The 22260-nt window shown below is 37.4% G+C and overlaps 1 protein-coding gene across 1 annotated transcript; it reads left to right on the forward strand.

Moving 5' to 3' along the window:
• The first annotated feature begins 7913 nt into the window (after positions 1-7913).
• LOC111516408 (retinol dehydrogenase 12-like) lies at positions 7914-21686 on the forward strand. The gene is made up of 4 exons (XM_074176816.1): positions 7914-8074; positions 12684-13007; positions 17845-18155; positions 21349-21686. The coding sequence occupies exons 1-4, from the start codon at positions 7951-7953 to the stop codon at positions 21541-21543; spliced, it is 954 nt and encodes a 317-aa protein (XP_074032917.1). The 5' UTR covers positions 7914-7950; the 3' UTR covers positions 21544-21686.
• Positions 21687-22260: the final 574 nt, after the last annotated feature.

Consider the following 22260-nt stretch of genomic DNA (forward strand, 5'->3'; position numbering starts at 1 on the left):
GTGCGAGTTAAGGACGAACGATGTCTTACCTTTTAACGTGTGATATCTAACAATAGGATTGGAAAAAAATCTCGAATATAATTTGGGGAGTGCTTGCGTGGCTCACAGGTGTCCAACCACTGTCTTGAACATCTCCTGTTGTCGTAGAGGATCTACTTTTCATCACACATGATAATCCGATCCAAAAAAGGATCTTTTTGGTTGCGCAAAAGCAAAGAAGAATGGATCTCGAAACGTGACAATTTCTGTCGATCGTTCAAATCGTGGGGCAACTACGTTTCGAATTTCCTGGCCTTTCCAATACGTTTTAAACCATCAAAAACCACCTGGGAGTTCACACACCGTTTGAGATGGGGCCTCGTCCTGGATTACTGTAGTCGACCACTTTGGGGCTAATTTCCACACATACATATCAACAAAAAGTAGCAAATGTGAATTTCAGTATAGAACTGAATTTAATAAAACGAATTTTGATCAGCAACGGTTGTGATAGTAATCTAACAGATTCTTCACTCTGAAGCCATGAAGGAGATTCACCTGATTATAATTTAGAGTGGGCCATGAAAAAGTTGACATGGAGGTTTTGGGTACTAATCTTGCAAATCTTTAAAAACGCTTAGACAGGTCGATTTTTATTGGGAGGGGGACAGTTTTTCCCCATTTACAGCGTCGTTACTTCAACCACGTTGCAGAAGGGTGAACAACCCTAGGAATTTTGATAGGGAATAGGGGACGAGTCGCACATCGTTTGAAAGATCTTGGAGTTCTCTAAACAGTGGTGTACATTTTTTTAAAATTTGGACGTATTCAAAAAAGTTATTTTTGATAATTAACTTTTTCAATATTATTAATAGCAACAAATTGTTGTAAGCCACTGCTTAGTTGGAATGTATTTGGAACTCTTTCATTTGTTCCTTACGCTACTTTTTTGTTAATTTTTTAGTTTTCTGATAAGTGGACCATTACAATTGAGAAATGGTTAAAAATGCTGTTTCTATTTCTCATTTTTATGTTAAAAGCGATACCTACATTATTACTAGTAGTGAGTGCCGTAAAGTGTTGCTAAAGAAACAATGGTTTACACAACTGCAGAGAGGGTTGAGTTAATTGAACTGCACTATGGAAATAGACGTTGTGCTGCGAGAGCCGCTGAATTGTTCAATCAACAGCATGGGAAAAATGGGTCGCGACAGTATGTTTTCGATTCAATTGCAAAATTTCGCGCAACTGGATCTGTAGCAAATAAAAAACGACAAATCGAACCACCAGTAACAAATGAGGCGACACAAGTGGCAATTCTGGGCCATGTTGAGCTTGACCATACTTTGAGTACAAGAAAGTTAGCATTTGTTTCCGGGGTGTCACGAACTTTATTTTTTTTTTTGACAAGTGGAAATCTCTGAACGACAGGTATTAGTTTTGCCTTTCCCTGATAGTGTGGGAGTTGCACCCACCAAAACCACCTCGTTTGCCCTCTCTGGTTCCGGATCTATCTAGGTAAGACATAACACGGATGACCTGCGGCAGCACTGATTTGCCTTCGATTGGTTTGTTCAGCCCGCTTCCTGTTCCATTTCCCTTATTTCCTCCTCTTTTGTTTTCATGACTTCCCTAATGTATGCGTGTATGCGTCTCCAGTTTTCCCTATCTTCTATCATGATATTTATGATGTTTCCCTCATTTAGTTCTGTACTAAGTTCCATTTCTATTCGATATCTGCTTAATATTCATCTCATACACTCGAAAAAAATGTCGTTGTTTACACCTTACTCAGGGTTTTATATCCCCTATTAGTTGTTTGATCCATTGGGATGTCTCCAGGTTTCCTCTCCATCTTTCTTGTCATTTTTCTATAGTTTCCTCCCTTACTGTCAACTGGGATTCCATGTTCTCTTCCACTGCTCTACTCCTGACTTCATACAGTGCCGTTCTTTCATATACCAGCAGGTCAATGGGGGGCGTCCCCGTGATAACTTGTAGAGAGGCGCTAGACGTTGTCTTGTATGCACTTGCTACCCGCAGGAGCATTTTCCTTTCTGTACTGGTCATCATATTGTAGTATTTTTTAATATACATTACTTTATGCCAAATGGGGGCACCATACAGCAAGATTGATTGCACCACTCCATAGAGTAAGTGTCTTTTTATACTCCCTGTGTTACTTATGTTCAGGATCAGCCTGGTTAATTGCACGACTGACTTTTCAGCTTTTTGAATCGTCTCCTTCACATGCTTATTGAATATTTGCTTATCATCCAACCATACCCCCAAGTATTCAATTTACTTTCTCGGTTCTATCCTAGACACCCCCAATTCAAAAACTATATCCTCACGCTTCCTGGGGCCTTTCATAATGATGGCTTCAGTCTTCGTTGGTGCGAGTTTGAGTCTATGCTCCGTCATCCAGTCCTGCGTAATTCTCAGCGATCTATTTGCTTTTTCCATCAAGTCTGATTTGTCCTTTGCACAAACAATCAGGGCCAGGTCGTCTGCGTATGCCTGCGCGTGACAGCCTCTTGGCAGTGCCAACCCAAGAACCTCATTGTAGAGTACGTTCCATAAGGTCGGGCCGAGGACCGAACCCTGTGGGAATCCCATGGTTATTTTGATTTTTCCCCTTTCGGTCTTCAGGCTTCTATTGGTGAAGTAACTCTCCACCAGGTTGATGATGTAGGCGCTAATCCCAATCTGCCTCAGTTTGGTTATGATAATGCTCCATAATGCCGTGTTAAAGGCATTTTCAATATCGACCATTATCATTGCGCTCCACTTCTCGTTTGTATTCTGGGATATTTCAACTGCTCGCTTTATGGCATCTATGGTGGATCTACCACTGCGAAAGCCAAACTGGTTGTCGTCTAGGCCCTCCTTGTCCTCCAGTTCTACTTCCAACCTGGCCTTGATAAGGTGTTCAAATAGTTTTCCTAGAACATCCAAGAGACAGATGGTTCTATATTTCAGCTCTCCAGTGAATTTGTCCGGTCCCTTTGGGATCAAGGCCACGCCTGCAATTTTCCATTCGGATGGAAATTCTTGCTTCTGAAGTAGCCCCTTGTACATTTGGAGAAATAGGTCCCTCCTAGTTTTCCCTGCCTCTTTGACCACTTCGACAACAATGCCATCAGGTCCTGGTGCTTTGCCCATTTTTAGTTTATCTAAGGCACTTCCTAGTTCTCGTTCCGTAAATTCTTCCACTTCGTGTGCGATCGGACTTTAATTGTATTTATCATCCATCTGTGGGAACAATTTCTTGATTACTTTTATCTTTTCCTCTGCATCCAAATTATACGGTGACCCATTGTTTTTGAGGCTTTTAGCCACAGTCTTGTAGCCTTGGCCCCAAACATCTTCCAGCTCGTTGCATAGTGTCTTCCACTTGGCTTTTTTTGAAGCTCTGGTGAGGTTTTTATATTTCCGTCTCCTTTCTTTGTAGGCATTTTCGAGGGTTTCCACTAAGGCTGGGTTACCATTCCGCGCCCTGGCTCTAGTTACTCTCCTTCTTGCTGAATTGCATGCCATCCTACATGTGTTCAACTCCTGGGACCACCAGGAGTTGAACACATGTAGGATGTTCTCAGCGTACTGATCTTTTGAGCATTCTTTAAGGCACCAGTAATGTTTTCAGGTTGACAGGTAAAATTTCGTGTCAGGAGCGTTAGGGCGTTCCTAAATGCATCTGTGTTAAGTATCGTTTTTGCTTTAATCTGCGATAATGGTTTGGGCGGTTTTTTCGCTAGTCACGAACTAGCATTCGGCGTATTTTAAAAACCCACAAAATGCATCCTCACAAGATTAAATTAACGCAAGAACTGAATGAAGAAAATTTCGATCGACGTTTGCAATTTTGCGAGTTGGTTAGTAAACGAGCGGTGGAAAATCCACATATATTGTTTTCAACATTCGCTTCAGTGATGAATGTTCTTTTTTTCTGAACAGCACAGTTAATCGCCATAATTGTCGCTATTGGGCTGATTCAAATCCTCACATTTTTCATGAAGTGCATACTCAACGTCCACAAAAATTAAATGTATGGGCTGGAATTTTTGGTGACTGTATTGTTGGCCCATTGTTTTTAGAAGGCAATTTAATCGGACAAATGTATCTGGAGCTTCTGGAAGATACACAATTATCGGGAGGGCCTGTAATATTTCAACAAGATGGGCTCCTCCGCACTATGATCTGCCTGTTCGGCAGTATTAAGGTCAGACTTTCCGGATCACTGGATTGGGAGGCGAGGCACTATCGAATGACCACCACGATCACCAGACCTTTCGCCGTTAGATTTCTTTCTGTGGGGTTATTTGAAAAGCAGAATATACTGTACTCCTCCTGCATATCTCGAAGATTTACGGCAACGAATCACAAATGAATGTCGCTAAATCACTCCAGAAATGCTCCATAATGTTCGAGAATGTTTCCAGCAGAATCTCTATTATTGCATGGAAGCTGGAGGTGCTCATTTTGAACATATGCTAACATGAGAATAAAATAAGTAACTTCAACTATAAATTTGATATGGTTCGTCCATATTAAAAAAAATGTACACCGTTGTTTAGAGAATTCCAAGATCTTTTAAACGATGTGCGACTTTCCCCTAGTTCCCTATTAAAATTCCAAGGGTTGTTCGTCCCTCTGCTCCGGGGTTGAAGTGACGACGCTGTACAATAAAAATCGACCTGTTTGAGCGTTCTTAAGGATTTGCAAGATTAGTACCCAAAACTCCTTGTCAAGTTTTCGATGGCCCACCCTGTATATTGTAGCTAGTCATGAAGTAAATTATATTTGTGAATTGGACACCTGCTATAAATTTTTCTAACTGTAAAAACATAACTGTTGATGATTATGTCACATGCTTCATTCGCAATGTTACCTTCTGATGAATTTGAGAACTGTCCTCAGACGTACTCAGATGCTGATTCAGAAATAAGATGCATTTTCATTATTCATCATTTAGTGCCCTCAATGTAGTCCAACGTAGTCCAATTCTCAAAGCCGTTCTGATATGTACTTTTTGGTATGTCCTTGCTACAATTGTTACAAAACGCCGTCCTTTCATGGGTCTCTTCAATATTGGAAACAGAAAAATTCACGGGGGGCCAAATCTAGTGAATAAGGTGGTCGAGGTATGGTTACGGTGTTTTTTTTGAACAAAAAATCACGAACGAGCCATAACGAGTGAGCAGGGACATTATCGAAATGCAAATGTCATTAATTGTTTCCCAGCATCAACAACCGACGAAAATGCTGAGAAAGTGAAGAAAACTGTTGTAGGTTATCGTCAAATCACTATTAGATAAGTTGCTGAGAATGTCGGCATATTGGTTGGCAAATGTCATGCAATTTCTTTGGAAATTTCGGGCATGGAGCGTGTGGCAGTGAACTTCGTTCCAAAATTGCTAAATTTTGTCCCAAAAAACCATCGCATGTCTCAGGAATAAATGAATGACGTCAACGACGATCCAGCTTTGCTTAAAAGGTGATTAAAAGGTGACGAATCATGGGTGTATGGTAATAACATCGAAATTAAAGTTCAATTGTCTCAATGGAAGAGCTCGGGAGATCCAAGACCAAAAGAGCACGCCAAATTCGATCAGAAGTCAAGGTTTTGCTCACGGGCGTGTCCTAACACGCCCGAAGAAGCCATTGTATGGCGAAACACGTGTTACATTTCTGTGAAAATCTCATACTAAAGTGTTTTTTGATACTTTAAATAATTGATGGTGTGAAAGAAGTATTCACTATCACTAGCAACAAGAAAATTCCTTCCTACATAGATAAACAAATTGAGAAGAGGAATTTGAAGTTGATGTTTGGGTTGGTGTGCTAGACACCAAGATTATAGGTCCCTACTTTTTTGAGACATTTCTGACGTGGGAATTATATATGGAGTTCTTGTTGGAGATTCCAGTTGAGTTGTTGGAAGATTAGCCTTTGAATATCCCGCGAAAACATCGATATTTTCAACATGATGGAGCTCCGCAACATCGCAGAACTATTTGCAAAGATTTTCTCAATGTGACTATGCCGGGACGGTGGATATTAAACAATAGTCCTATTAAATGGCCACCACGTTCACCTTACCTTTCCCTTATGGACTTTTCATTGTGGGGCTTCATTGAAGACTTGGTAATCTGCTTAACTTTTAGCAATATTGATGAATTGAAAGAAACAATAAGGAGGGCTTGTATGGCTATAACTTCCCAATTGCTCGATATCGACCATTAAAATACTATTGCAATATACAATATGTGTTTGAGGGACAATGGATATCATTTTGAACATTTGATGAGCTTTCGTGAACGACGTAACTAGTTAGGAGTATTTTGACATTCAAACTGTTTTAGTGTTTTAAAAAATTCACTAGATTTGATGTAACACTGTTCAAAGGAGAGAAATGATATGCGTGATAACCTTATTTATATAAATAGCAAGCAATCAACAACATTCCTTATCTCTATCACTTTATATCTGTTTTATATCAGGAATAGCTCAGTGACATTGATAACATGTGCAATTTGAAGAGTTCATAAACAATAAGACGATCAGAGAGAACAGAACTAAGGCTATTAGGTCGTGATCCAATGGAACTTTTAGTATCAGAAGTTTCATCACATATCTTCAGTGGTGTATGCGCATTTTCTTACCGCTGTAGCAGACGAAACGTTCAGAACTGCTATTTTTTTCGATCACAGCCTAATACAAATTACATTTAACAACTACCTGAGTACTTTTTGATGATTATTCGAATAAAACAATGCATATTTTAATAAATTCTTGAAGGAAGCCAAGTACACATAATAGTTGGAGACTTTAGTAATTTGTGTAAACCCAAATGTTTACAGAGTTTGTATTGTGAGTCCAAATACTCACAAAAGTTGTATTTTTATTATATAGATCCAATATTTCACATAAAATCGTATTTTTGTAGTGACTGACAACTGCTCAACTTTTCATAAGAATTCAACAAACAAAGGAATTGAATTAAACATGACTATTCTTCTTCCGCAACAATTAGTGAAATAATCAGAATACAAAGGGGCTTTCCAGGAAAATAGTAGAAGCAAAGAAAAATGCATGAGAAAACGAAAGTTTCAACTGATAAAAAATAAAATTATACATTGTACTGTTGGGTTTTTGAAATTGTATGTTCTGTCGCATTTCTGTGAGTGGATAATAAGAAGGACGGATTGATTGGCGATGAAAAAGATTTAACTGAAGTAGTGGACAATTTGTCTTCATTCAAATTTGCCAATGGCCAAATGAAGTTTCTTCAGTATTCATAGAAGTTCTGACCTATAAACTGCTTCCTCATTTCTGCTAGAAACTTCCTAATTTTTCAGCACAATATTCCATGATGAAGGTGTATTATCTATTTGTGAATGCTGTTTTTTCTCCTATCACATAAAATCTTTGAGTAATGTAAAGATGTGGTACTATAGTTCGGAACTTCAATATCGCCTTTGTTATATTGAAGTGTTCTTTTAATCATTTTTCATAACTGTGGAAATCAATCAACAGACTTGCAAACAAAACACAAGATTGATCGATGAAAAAGAATCAAGTTAGCAAACGGACAAACAACAAAAAAAAATTGCTGAGGAATTCACCGGCCCAAGTGTATTATATCTGAGGGGGACTAATTTAAAGGGAAAAAAATATAAATTGATGAATAAATACATATTTTCTGAGAAAAATTCAAATTCACTCAATTCTTTTAACAGACAACGTACACAATAACTTTTTTAGAAAAATAAAATATTCCTTGTCTATCACATCGCAGAACGTACTGTATAATCAGAAACTCCATCCCAGACTTTCATTTCTTTCTATTTCTACTGTTGATATTCTCAACCAACATTTCTCGGACTATTATCTCTCCTTTGATAAGAACGACTTCGATTCGTGAACAATCTCTTTGAAAACATTATATACTCATAAACGAGCAGAATCATGTTGATGTACGTTCTATATATTTTGGTATCAATCTTCATTTTGTGTAGGTTGACGTATGGGTGGTGCAAAAACAAAGTTTGTTTAGTAGGAAAAACAGTTTTGATTACAGGAGGAAACTCTGGTGAGTGACAGATTGTGACAGATTTCAATATTGAGATGAGTACATATGAAAATGGTGATTTACGTAAAAAGTCCGGAAAATTCTGTTGTTTTGGAAAGGTAGACAAAATTGTAGTCTGCGAGTCAAAAAAATTATTTTCGGACATGTTCTGTACACAATTTTTCGGCAACTGTGTAGAATAACAAATCTATGAGACGTATTTCTTCATTATATTTCTTTGTAGAACAAAATTTTGTTATTTATTATGGTAGTTTCTTCGTAATGAATTAAAACTAGTTTCTTACTTTCACATTATATTAACTTTCTCACATTACATGTTACTATCTGATTACACAACCATAACAACGGAAAACAAAGAAGGAATAGAGGGTTTTTTTCTAAACAATTATATTTCCTTAACATCTTACTCTTCTTCTTCTTTTTTCTTCATCGCTAACACTTCATTCATACCACCTATGAAATACAAAATAGTCGACATCTATCAATCATACTTATACAATAATAGAATCCGTGAAAATCATTGCAACCAAGCAATTTATTTAAACAAATTTCAAACATTTCGATCCTTATTTGTATCAAATATTGAAATTCGAGCAGAACACAGGTACTAACAGAAACATTCCAATTTTTATTTATATTAATGCTATCTGATCCGGCGAACGTTGTTTGGTAATAAATAATTTCTATCAGAACGATAACACTCACAAATAATATCGATCTCTCATTGCTATAGTGTGTATAAAATTGTTCTTCTTCTTCTCAATGTTGGTCCCAGCTTCCAGATTTGGCGCTATTATGACCAGTGCTCTTTTTATTCTAGTGATAACTGTTTTTCCATATCTTCTTCATATCGTCTTCTTCATAAAAGATTAATTGTTGCGATCCTACTCCCAAGTGAACATCCGGTCTTCAACCGGCGTGAATGAGAGTAGATATATATTTATTTCACTTCAGTATTCCGGTCCACCCGGCCTCTAACCGGCGTGAATGAGAGTACTATTAATTTTAAAATACTTGAACAATTTCTATTACCACTATTTTTAATTTATTATTGGTGCTGGCACGTCATATTATTATAACGGTGGAAATTCACAAAATGAAATAAGTTCCTTCACCAACAATGGCGTCCGCGTACCGTCTTTGTTGACGATCGCTATCGACACGTCCGTCCACTAGCATTATTATTATTATTTTTATTATTACATATAAATAAAGGCTGAGGACAAAGTCCTATGTAAGCCTAAAAACGAAGAATATCAACAAATTAATACAATGCATGCAAAAAGAAAAGAAAAATAATTAATATATGCATAGAGGCGATTAAGCAAATAAGCAAATGTCTATTTTGTTTTTGTTGTTAGTTCATGTTTAGCTAACACAAACAAACTGGATAGTTTGCCCACTCAAGAGCATGCCATGTATAATTGTCCGTGTGAAAAACATGGTGTACTCAAATCCAAGCCACAAATTGAAATTGTTTGGCCTTGAGACTCAATAGAAGTCATTGCAAATGCCAATATAATTGGAAATTGCACACTTTTATAATGGATTGGTATAATAGGGATTCGCCTTGGAACTTGCCATTCAAAATGCTGTCTTTGACAACTCTCTCAAATAATTTTTTAATGACTAATCGCGTGCCGTTGCACAGCCGTGCTGGATTCAAATTACGTAGCGATTCAAACCTCAGTTGTAAGTTATGCGGTGGCCTGCTTGGCAAATCCAATGAGTTTGAAAAATCTTTTGGATGATTCACAGCTTCGGTGGCATCGCGAACTGGAACTGTGTATGGAAACTCCAGGAAAATAGTTCTCAGTGCTACTGTATATTCAATGAAAATGTACGTAATTTGGGCAGCTTGTGTCTAGTTGTTGAGATAATATTCATAATACGATGGAAAAACATATGAAATGCATTAGTATCGACATAGTTAATGCATTCAAATTTGTCCAAGGTTTTGTTGAAGTGAACTTTAACCGTCTCGACATAGAACAAACCGGTCGGTGTCTTGATTGATATAATAGCGATAAATTACAATGATCCGATTTATTTTTCCTAGTGAATTTGTAACATATTTGAAATGTTCGTCAACTGAGGAAGAATCACGAGAGATTACCATGTAAACCAATCATATTTCTCGACTTTTCGGAATCCTAATTTTATGTTCAATCTGTTCAAAATCTACTTTTCTACTTATTCATTTATGATTTCGTTTTCTGCATGAACATCTATCTATTGAAATGTATCAGTGAAAATTGGGAGTTTATTTTTTATACTTCAGGACAAACTGACATCAGGTCCAAATATGATTCCATAATTTTTGTTAAAGGATTGTGCAGAGGCATTAGCAAAACCTTCAACAAGAATTTTTAATTCATGTCTGATATCTGTGAAATTTCCAGATATTTGGGAATTAGCTAAAGTATGTACTGTGTACAAAAGTGATGAAAAAGCATATATAGAGAATTGCAGACCCAAATCTATTTTATGTATGTTTTCTAAAATTTTTGAGATTATTTTATATACGGCAACTATCTCAACATCAACATGGATTTGTCACTAATCGTTCTACTGCTACAAATCTAGTCACTATTTCTCAATTTATTTCCGAAGCATTAGATAACAATGGCCAAGTAGATGTTATATACACGGATTTCTCTAAAGCATTTGATGAAATTGATCATGGTGTCTTGCTCAATAAACTAATGGATTCGTGTCATATAGCTTTTATAAGTCTTGAACATATAACGCTTCTTCTGGTGTGCCTTGAGGCTCCAACCTAGGTCTTCTTTTGTTTTTATTGTTTATTAACAACTTATGTGAAAGTTTAGCTTGTGAGCGGTTATGCTCCGCGATGACTTGAAATTATTTTCTATAATTAAGGAAGAAGGTAATTGTGAAAATCTTCAATCTCAATTAGAATTTCTTGTTGCTTGGTGCAGCAATAATGAATTGAAACTCAATGTGGAGAGATGAAGTGGGATATAGTCGAAAAAAAAAGAGGTTCATACATTTCTGTATGTAATAAAGGATTCAGATCTGCTGAGATGTAATGAGATCAAAGACCTAGGGGTGATATTCGAGCAAAAATTAGCATTTGGTAGACATATGTCACAAAAAGTTTCAGAATCTTTGAGAGCTTACGGTTTTATTGTCAGAAATTGCAGAAACTTTCATGATATTAAAGCCATGAAGCTGTAGTACTTCACCTATGTAGTTCGAAGATAGAATATGCAAGTATAGTCTGGAGTCCATTCTATGAGATTCATAACATAGCCATTTTCAGGAGAGAGTGTTTTTACCCTGAGAGGTAAGAAAGGTAAAAAAGGTGATGAAGTTCGGAAATATTTTAAAATACCTATTTATCAATAGTTCAATTAATACTGAAGGTTTGGACCTATGGAAATTAGTAGTCACCAATAGGCGACAATGATGAAAGATCTACGGTAAATTTTTCGTTGAGTCCACTCAAAAAACACTTTTATATCAAACTGAAATCCAGCAATTTCAACACCAGACATGCAGGGTTCAACTTGCAGATGCAGTGTGCTCTCAAAAATTGTCTAGGACTTGACTAATGATCCTGTGAATGAGCGAGCTTCCGCATATATGAATAGTGGATATCAAGAGCCTTCATTGGAACCAAAAAAGTCCGCTGCAGTACTGATAATCGACTTGCCACTCAAATCCATATGCTTAGAATGGTAGTGAATGTTTTTTATTCTATTTCTATCATGCACTGTTTGGAACCTTTGGTGTAGTGATGAATATTACTGGAGTTCTATCCGAACACCAAACCGTTATTTTCAACACCTCGACACGTGTTTCAATCACCCAGTGATCGTTGGTTCCAGATCCGAACCTGGAACCAGCGACTCACTTCGAGGATAAGAGAAGACTATGGTCAAGCTTACCAAGGTAGAAACTCACCTCAGTTTTCTGTGCAGATCAAGAGACAACAACATTCATCCCCAAAGTTTTTCTAGAATCCACAACCAGAGACTTATTCCGATGATATAAGAAGACTGTGGTCAAGCTTACCAAGGTAGCTTACCAGTTTTCTGTGCAGAGTGAGAGACAACAACATCATCCCAAAGTTTTTCTAGGATCCGGAACCAGAGACTTATTCCGATGATATAAGAAGACTGTGGTCAAAGTTACCAAGGAAGAAACTCACCTTAGTTTTCTGTGCAGAACAAGAGACAACAACATCATCCCTAAAGGTTTTCCCAGACCCGGAACCACCGACTTATTCCGAAGATATGAGAACACTATAATCAAGCTCACCGAAGAAAAAACTCACCTCAGTTTTCTGTGCAGAGCAAGAGACATCATTCCCAAAGATTTTTTGCCGAAATTGCCAATCCCAGGAGAGAGAGCCACACGCATATTAGAAGGCACCAAATGATCGTCTTCAAGAGGAAGTTCAAGAGCAAGATTAAATCTTTCTCTTGAAATTCATTACTTGGTGTCGAGGTGTTGAAAATAACGGTTTCGTGTTGGGATAGAACTCCAGTGATGTTCTACCTATCATGTCTTCTCCATCCCCTTTACAAATGGGATTCCACATTTACTATATCCTCTTCATACTTAATAATGATTCTTTCAGGTCTTGGTTACCAAGCAGCACTGACTCTTGCCTCCAGAGGATGTAGACTCATCATCGCAGATAAGGTTGATGCCACTGAAACCAGAGAGAAAATCATCAAGGAAACTAAGAATCCTAATGTGGTTGTCAAATACCTCGATTTGGGTTCCTTCGAATCCGTCAGGAAATTTGCGAAGGAAATCATCGAGACCGAACCGCGTTTGCATGTCCTAATAAACAACGCAGGAATAGGAACGACAGAGTTGAAATACACTGAGGATGGTCTCCAAAAAACGATGCAAGTGAATTATTTCGGGCATTTTCTGCTCACACATCTTTTGATCGGTAAGTTTCATTTCACATAGAAAGTATCATCAAACTGAATTTCAATCAATTGAAAGTTTGAATTGCTGTCTATTAACGGGAAAGAAATCGTAATCTGTGGGAAAACATATTCATTATTGAAACTATAAGACCCATTTTTATTTCATTTCCTGTTGACTCTTTGAAAAATGATATAACGAATATACTAAATTGCTTTGGAAAGCATCAAGAATATTCGAAGGTGGGGTTGGCATTGAAAACGAAAGGGTTGCAAATTATATGACCTAACAGAAAACTTGAAAAATCATAAAACATTTTTCTGTAATACTTTCGGGCAGCAATCTATTTCATCTGTGTTGTTAATCTATTAGTCTAGTTCACATGTCCTTTTTTTTGTAACATTTTTCAGCCCTGTTCAAAAATTACGACCAAGGTGTCATTCGATTCGTATTTTTGCCTAGAAAGTTTGAGGAAAGGTCCGAAAACGCGCCGATTAAAATTACAAAAGTTATAAACAATCAAGTGAAAAAAAAATTGGGCTTTAGTTTTTTCTTAATATCTCGTAAAATTTTCAAAATTTTCAAAATTTGAAAAAAGATTTGAAAAGATCAATGAATTTACGTAAAAAAGTCCCGACTCCCGAAACTGTTTCTCGATTATTTATAATTTTTACAGAGCCCTGAAAATAGAGCCAAAAGCTGGTAGTCTGGCTTCCGCGCGCCTTTCGTCACTCTGACATAAAAACAAAAAAAATTATTTAAACATATTAAATGTAAATATTAAGGAATGAAAAAATTCATGTGATGTTGGGATATATCAATAAACAATAATTCGCAGTCAAAAAATGTTTATCCCAATTTCAACGTTAATTATAAATTTGTTAGTTGATAACTTTTTCTGAATTGAAAGTTAATATAAAAATCCCTATAATTATTAAATTAAAACCGTGGCATTTTTTTCCTTTGGTGAAGTTATCCTTAATAGGCAAAAAATAGATTACCGTTGCCAAAATGAAAAAATTGTTATTTTCAATTTTTTTATTGACAATTGAAAATTATAATTTTATAAAAAATACATTACAAAATGTTTTTTTTTCTAATTTTTCATTGTTTCAATGTCTCATGTCTGAAAACTAATTGATAATATTTTTTTAAAATTTATTACAGCTATTGCTAATAAATTTATTATAAACAAATACTTTGTTTATAAGCAATTCGAAATTTTTTTCTGCATTATTTTAATGGAAAAAAATCATGATTTTTAGAAGAGAAATGGTTTCTTAAAAAAATTTCTTTGTTGCTAAAAAATGCGTTTGTTAATTAACAATCGTTTATTGCATCTAAATATTGAAATTAAGGAACGGTTTTTTTTTTAAATCATAAATTCTATTGTTCCTTAAGGTTTTGAAAAAACATACAAAATTAAAATGGTACTCCAATCAACTCGAAGTGACCCTGATCGAAGAACAGAATTCTGCGAAATCATGACGGAAACCATTGCAAGGCATCCTACCTATCTACAATATTTGTTTCAGTGACGAATGTACATTTTTTCTGAACGGCAATGTTCACAGACAAAATTGCCGTTATTGGAGTGACACCAACTCTCAGGTTTTCCGGGAAACACAAACCCAATATCCAGAAAAAATTAACGTTTGGACAGGAATATTGGGAAACCATATTGAAGGACCTCTATTTATTGATCAAAATTCAACAAGGGAACTGTATTTGAATATACTGGAAACTACTCTCCACCCTCTCATCACTGAAATCGTCGAAGCGAATCCTAATGAATTCGATATAGATATTGTATTCCAACAAGATGGAGCACCACCACATTACTTCAGACTAGTGAAAAACTATTTGGATACTACATTTTCCGGTCGTTGGATAGGCCGTCGAGGTCCTACAGAATGGCCAGCCCGCTCGCCAGATCAGAAACCTTTGGACTTTTTTTATGGGATTATTTGGATAGGAGAGGCAGTCGAGCTCATACAGAATGGCCAGCCCGCTCACCAGATTTGACACCTTTGGACTTTTTTCATGGGACTATTTGAAGCAAAAGGTGTACGAAACTGAACCTTTTTCAATATTGGATATACGGCAGAGAATAATAAATATTTGTAAAGATATTGACGTTACTGTGTTCGAAAATGTTCGGCGACAAATATCGGATAGGCTGTTCATATGTCAAGAAGTTCAAGGCAACTACACACATCGGAAAAGTCTAGGGATATTTTATAACCTAAATATCATAAAAAAAATGCATGAGGTCGTTTAATTTCGATTAAATTGGTACACTCGACCACCCTGTAGATTTCTATGGGTTGAACAAAGCCTGCAAAAACGGTAACTAATCTTTCATCAAGTTTTTCACAAACTGTAGGTTTTCGGCTAAAATCAATAATCTAAAAGTGTCGAGTTTGTACATTCTATGCAGTTCTTGCTCAGCAATTAAACTGGAAATACTGTGCTTTAACATGGAATGCCATCACTTACCATTAGCTGAGATGAATAGAGCTGTAGGGCTTCTTCAAGATGGCATGCGACAAAATGATGTAGCTCTTCGTTTGGGGGTCTCCCAAAGTGTTATCAGTCGATTGTGGCGGCGTTTCCGTGAAACGGGCAGTCCAGCCAAACAACATCCAGGACGAGGACGCGTTACAACTGCAGTTCAAGACCGATTTTTGGTCTTAACCGCAAGAAGACAACCGACAATCACAGCACCTGAGTTGGTTAACGTGTTGCATCAGACGCACCAGGTAACCATTGGTCGTGATACTGTCAGAAATCGACTGCATGCAGCAGATCTCCACAACAGAAGGCCACTTAGATGTCCACCTTTGTCGAGAGGCAATCGCGGTAGAAGATTAGAGTGGTGTCAAGAACATCAAAACTGGGATGCAAATGATTGGGCCACAGTTTTATTTACAGACGAATCCAGATTTGGATTTCATCCAGGTTCTCGTCGAGTAAGACTGTGGAGACGACCTGGAAATAATGAACGTTTGTGACACGTTCAGGAAGTCCACACATACAGAGGTGGTACAGTAATGCTATGGGGCGGAATCATGATCGGCGGCAGAACCGATCTCGTTTTTCCAAATCGCTCCCTCACAGCTCGACAGTACCTCGACACCATTCTTCTACCTATCGTCCGTCCGTTTGCTGGTGCTGTTGGTGAAAACTTCCACCTCACCAACGAAGGAGTTGATGTATTGCCATGGCCAGCACAATCACCGGATCTGAATCCCATCGAGCATGTGTGGGACATGCTTCAACGAAGAATTACTCCGCATATGGGGAACATTCACACAACGTTTCAATTGAGAGAGCTTTTAATCGCTGAATGGGCAAATGTACCTCAACAAGACATTGACAATCTCATTTTGTCGATGCACGATAGATGTAGGACCGTAATAAACCAGCGTGGAGGCCATACTTTGTACTGATCCCAATTTTTTTTGTATTATGATTTTTTTTCGGGGTGCCAAAGAAGAGCCATATTGTTTTGTAGTTTGCTTGTATGCGCACTCAGTATTTTTGACCAGTTAATAAATTTTGTTGTAAATTACATTCGTTCAATAATCACCCATCACCTTTTTTCCCCTAAAGCGATCTAAAAAAAATTATTGCCATTTTTAAAAATATCCCTAGACTTTTCCGATGTGTGTATTTTGAGCATTTTCAGAAATGACCTCCAGCTTATTACCTCATATCATGTAGTTAAATGTCAATGTATTCAGGCAATTATTAAAAGTTCCTTCATTTTGTAGTAGTTGATGATAGTGACATTGTATTCTAGGGTTGTGAAGCATTTGTCTGGATTTTCAGAAAGATGTGTCAGGAGACCCCCTCCTTCTATTTAATTTTTTTCCCAGATGGCGTCCAGTTGCCATCTTGAAAGTTTCATCTATCAATTTCACTTCAAAATAAATTATTCACGCATAAATTTCATTATTTTAAATTTCAATTTTTTGAGTTGACCCTTTCAAGAAATAAAAGGGGGTGGGATATTAAAGAAAATCACTGTATAAGGAATGTGAAGGCCCTGAAGTGATCTCTTGTGGTGCACCATAATTGTAAGAAATAGTATTCAATTTTTTTTTTGAAGTATTATGAGGTAACTTTGTATACCATCCTAGATTGCATATGAGATTACATGTTTTCGATGATACAAATTCATAAAGTGATTTATTGTTTCTTATATATCGGATTTACTATAACCTTGTTGATGAATTATATCAAATGGATACCATTTGTGACTGGGCATATAACATGGATTTATTTTATCATGCATATCACATAAGTACCTACTCGTACATTACATAATCGACATACATTTCTGTTCCAAGATGAACTGCCGAATTTTCCAATACAGATTCCAAGTTTTTGAGCATCATCTTAGAAATAGACTTTGCATTTGCCAATAGTGAAATTGATAACGTCAATAACGTAGACATGAATGTTATCAGCGCCACTAACTTGACCTTTGATTTTATAAAAAATGCTATTTGCATTTTACGTTGCTTACAGAAAACGGAATTGAGTTAGGCTTTCGTAATCAAGTTCCATTATCGACCTGCGTTCGTTCTGAATGAATTTCTCAACGTTTCTCCTATGTGGATGACTAGCATCTTCAGTTGTACTCCTTTTCAACTCCAGTGTAAATAACCTGTTCGTTTAATTTTTCACACTTTCATAAACACTTTAGCTTTTGAGAAGGATTTGCACTTTTACAATACGATACCAAATTGTCTCGAATGAATCTTTTTGATCATTCACTCCAAACATTTCACGTTTCGGCTGAGCACAATGAACTATTATTACTATCAATGATATTCTAATACTATTTTCAGACCTCTTGAAGAAATCAGGTCCAAGCCGAATAATCTTCACAAGTTCCTGCGGAGCGTATTGGACCAGAATGGAAATTGAAGATTTGAATCCTTCCAAAGATATCCGCCACGTTTTCCAGACCTATAACAACTCCAAACTGTGTCAAGCTATCGCTGCTAAGGGTTTTGCTGAGAAGTTGGCTGGCACAGATGTAACTGCATACTCGCTCCATCCGGGAGTGGTTAGATCCACGTTGTTCTGGAAGGCTCTTCATGAGGAAAAAACCGTCTGGTCGGTCATGTTGATTTTGCTGACAGTTATATATGGAAAGGTATGAAATATATACTTCTGCTGGGTTTGTTACTCCTCAAGATTCAGTACGATGACTAGCAGGAGAATAAATTCACAGTGGAATTCTTGGGAAGGGCCAGGATGTGGATCTTGTCCATTTCTTGGGGCTAATTCCAACAGTCTTGCTTCATATAATATATAGTTTTGTTGGACGTTCGTCACATTCATCTTGAACTTGCGATGCACTGTTTGGAATCTTTTGGTGGAGATTTTTCCTAACACCAAACCGTTATTTTAACACCTCGACACGTGTTTCGATCACCAAGTGATCATCTTCAAGAGGAATATCAAACTAAACTACACAATCATCTGAATGAATCTCACTTGATCGTGCATTACTTGCATCTTGAGAACCAATTACTCACATAAGCTCTAAATATATATTTTTCCCTTCTGCAGTTGAGATGTCCATTAAGAAACACAAATTTTCACGGTGTCCTCTGAGTAAACATTATCCACTGTGTAGTCCTGTATTCTGAACCGATTCCTGCTCTGTTGCACGATTTCTTCGCTTCTGGCGTGTTAGAAAAATGATAAGAGTAATTTTTCACCATGCGCGCGCACACCGTGACTAAAAACCGGCACCCTGAAGTTAGCTTCTTCTTTTTTATATTATATGGCCGCTGCTTCTCAGTCAAGGGCATTTGGCCAGACTCCTCTTGTCCAAAATGAACAGAAGCTTCGTCCGGGGGTGCAACTACATTGCTCGAAACAATGCTGCTACCTTAAGTTTTCTTTCATAAATAACAACTCCATTATCGCACTGGTGACCTCGTCGAACTTAAACGAATAATCAAAAAAATCACAGCGACAAACAATTTGAATAATGCGTTTTATTGAAACTTTCAATGTATTGAATATATTTTTTTTCTATTATTAGTGTCGTTTTTTCTACAAACATAGGATAACGCGAAGGATAAAAATTTCAGAAATATTTTTAAAAAGGTTATTGAATAGATGACTAGATATATTTGTTCACAATTCATGTTATATTTCTCATTGACCCTCGATCTGTCCCCATTACTAATTGATTTTGGTCAACTGTTAGCTTGCACAAGTTCCGACATTAAGCGATAATAATAATAATACGGGACTCTATACAATATAAGCGCAACCTCTCTATGGCCTGGATCGATTACAATAAGGCATTTGATATGATATCGCATGAGCTCATCTTGCATTTGCTTAGATTCCTTGTGGTACCCGACAAACTATTGGGATACATTGAACAACTGATACCACTTTGGCGAACTCGCTACACCATTACATCCGGTCAACCCAGTGTGGGTCACTTTCAGGAGGGGTGTATTTTATGGTGATTCTCTCAGTTCCCTTCTCTTCTGCATCTCACTATTGCCATTATCCGTTGCGCTCGGAAATACTCGAGGGTATAACTGTGACACCCCCGGAGTTTGCATCTCAAATCGTCCGTTTCACGGTTGAACTTTCCCCGACAACAGGGAGGCTGTGGACTTATGAGTTTGGAGTGTCTACATTACAGAATGGTACTGGATACACCCTGTCATCAGGAGTTCAGATCCCCTTCTCTGCATGGTCCGTGACCATGAGAGAGCAGGAATTGGAACATTTCTCTTTTGGGTGACCACAACTCTGTCACCGAGTTGGAACCCGTTCAGCAGAAAGCTCAGTTAAAAGCCGCATAGATCACCTTACTTCTGCAGAGACACAAGTATGAGCTAATGCATTGGGTCTTCTTCAATAACATTAAAGACTTAGGCTTATCAAAGCGCCTGACGTTCGCTTTTCTCAGGTCGAGTGGACTGAAGTCGGAAACTGAGGGGTTCATTATGGCTTGCCAGGATGGTGTCTTCAACACATAATACAACACAACGCGGTCCTAACAGTCCTATATTACTATTTACGGCACTCTTACGATATTGACGAGACACCGGTGTTGCCCTACGCTCCTGGGGATATTGAATCCGTTGTGCGGAACGAGAAGTGCCGAATTTATTGAAACTATTCGTTCCCCACCCTCAGGCTGATGCAAGCTAATAAGCCTGATGTAGTCCTTCTCGACCACCAGAGCAAAACGATATTTGTCGTGGAGTTTTCAGCTCATGGCGAGTCGAATATCGTCAGAAAAAAAGAGGAAAAATGGATGAAATATCGAGATTTTCTCTTCGAACTTCGCAGACTCTATCCAGATCACTCTGTCAAGATGGTTGTTCTGATTATTGGAGTCCTTGGTGGAATGATGTCCTCTCTACTCTCGAATCCTAAAATCATACCGGCTTGCCGCACTAAGGCAGAAATCTTAGCATCACAGAAGCAGAAGGCTGTCATTCTAAGCTCACTGCGTTTGCTCAGGGCACATGACTCTCGGACCCAATGATCACTTACCCAACGGTGTGGGGAGTGGTCATTGGTTGATAATGCTGGCGCCCCCTCCTGAATGTATTGGGGCTTCGGGGGATAGGGCCTGACCAGCGCACACTACGGTAAAAAAAAATAATAATTGACTTAATTCGTCACAAGAGATACAGGATATTTGATTTGAAATTATATTTATTGAAGAAGACCTTATGACGAAGAGGCTAAATGTCAACTGAAGCTATTCTTCAACTCAAACCAGGGTTGTAGTTTACATGAAAGTGAAATCTGTTCAACAAAAATAAAATCATTTACGTATCATCTCAATGAATCCTTTCAGTTGATTTTAGTTGATATCGTTTCACATCTGAGTTTCTTTTTTGTATGAAAATAACCAGAAAGGTTAAAATGGGGTTTTTCCATGACCACCACAGTTTCTACGAACGGATCTTCATAATTTTACAAAGAAACCACTAGTGGCATATTCAAGTTCTCTTCCTGTGGGATAAAACCATTCTGGAGTGGTAAATAAAAATCTGAGTTTGATTATTGAATTATTCACAAATTACATCAATGAAAATGTAAAACCAAAAACGTCCTATACGTTTCAAAAACGTCCTATATTACTGGTTAGTCCTGTTTTTCTCATCCTCATGCCTGAATATGATGTATCTGTTTGGAAGTCTGTTTAAAATCTATTTTGCCGTTAACCAGCTGTCGCTCCCCTACGAACGACCACCCTCAGGAGTCAAACTTGTGCGAGCTAAGGAATAACGAGGTCTTACCTTTTAACGTGTGATTCCTAACACAGGGATGTATCTCTCTTGATTTTTTTGCAGAGTACCGAGGAAGGAGCCCAAACAATGATTCACCTTGCTACTGATGAAAGAGTTACAGAAGACAAGGGAAAGCTGTTCTTGGACTGCCGTAAATTTTTTTATCCCTTCCAAATGTATGACGACAAATTCTGTAAAGATGTCTGGGAGAAATCGATACAGTTGTGCAAGATGACCTCCAAGGAAAGTGAGATTTGATAAGTTGGAGTGCATGAGAAACATGGTATATGTCTTAGGTCTTAGCAATGCATAGTAACGATAGAAAGGAGAGGGTTATTATGGAGTCTTGTGTTGATACTATGTTGTAGATAGAACAGAAATTAAAATGATTTTTTTATTGATATCTATTTATTTCCTCTGAAAATGTCCCCTTGTTGACTTGAGTAATAATATCTAAATGAATGATTATGATAACAGAAATTATGTTGAAGGAAAGAGAATTTGAACTTTCTATGTTTTTTACTACTTTTATTTGTTATAACGTTACTGCAGTTTCGTCCTACAAGGACATTTTCAAACTTATACATAAAACTAACCATAGTTTATCACATTAGCCCTTATATATAGCACCCCCTGTAGGTAAAAATAGAGATGTTTGGCTTGATTGAGTACCTGAATTTACAATTTACAATGCGGATGTGCTAATAACAGGTTGCACCCGGAATGCCTATGCTTGTGAATTTCCAAGGATTCTGAATTATCGAGTTTGTAACCCTTCTTTGCATAGTGTTAAATTTCCGTATCGTTTGGATTTGGGAACTTGTGGTAGCATGACAAAGAATGTATCGAAAAAGGCGAATCATTTTTTCCTAGTCTGAAGGACCTTTCATGTTCAGCATACCGTTTTTGTAAATTTCGACCACATTGTCCCACATAAACACTATTACACTCCGGGTACTTGAGCCTATAAACTTC

The sequence above is a fragment of the Leptinotarsa decemlineata genome, unplaced genomic scaffold (genome assembly GCF_025532065.1).
Source record: "Leptinotarsa decemlineata unplaced genomic scaffold, Ldec_3_MD MMD2_tig00002082_RagTag_RagTag, whole genome shotgun sequence".
Taxonomy (NCBI): domain Eukaryota; kingdom Metazoa; phylum Arthropoda; class Insecta; order Coleoptera; family Chrysomelidae; genus Leptinotarsa; species Leptinotarsa decemlineata.

Excerpts from the sequence above, each read along its gene's own strand:
- LOC111516408 (XM_074176816.1), top strand. The coding sequence starts at position 7,951 with ATGTTGATGTACGTTCTATATATTTTGGTATCAATCTTCATTTTGTGT. Across the intron at positions 13,008-17,844 it reads GCTCACACATCTTTTGATCG|ACCTCTTGAAGAAATCAGGT; the intron begins GTAAGTTTCATT and ends TACTATTTTCAG. Across the intron at positions 18,156-21,348 it reads TGACAGTTATATATGGAAAG|AGTACCGAGGAAGGAGCCCA; the intron begins GTATGAAATATA and ends ATTTTTTTGCAG.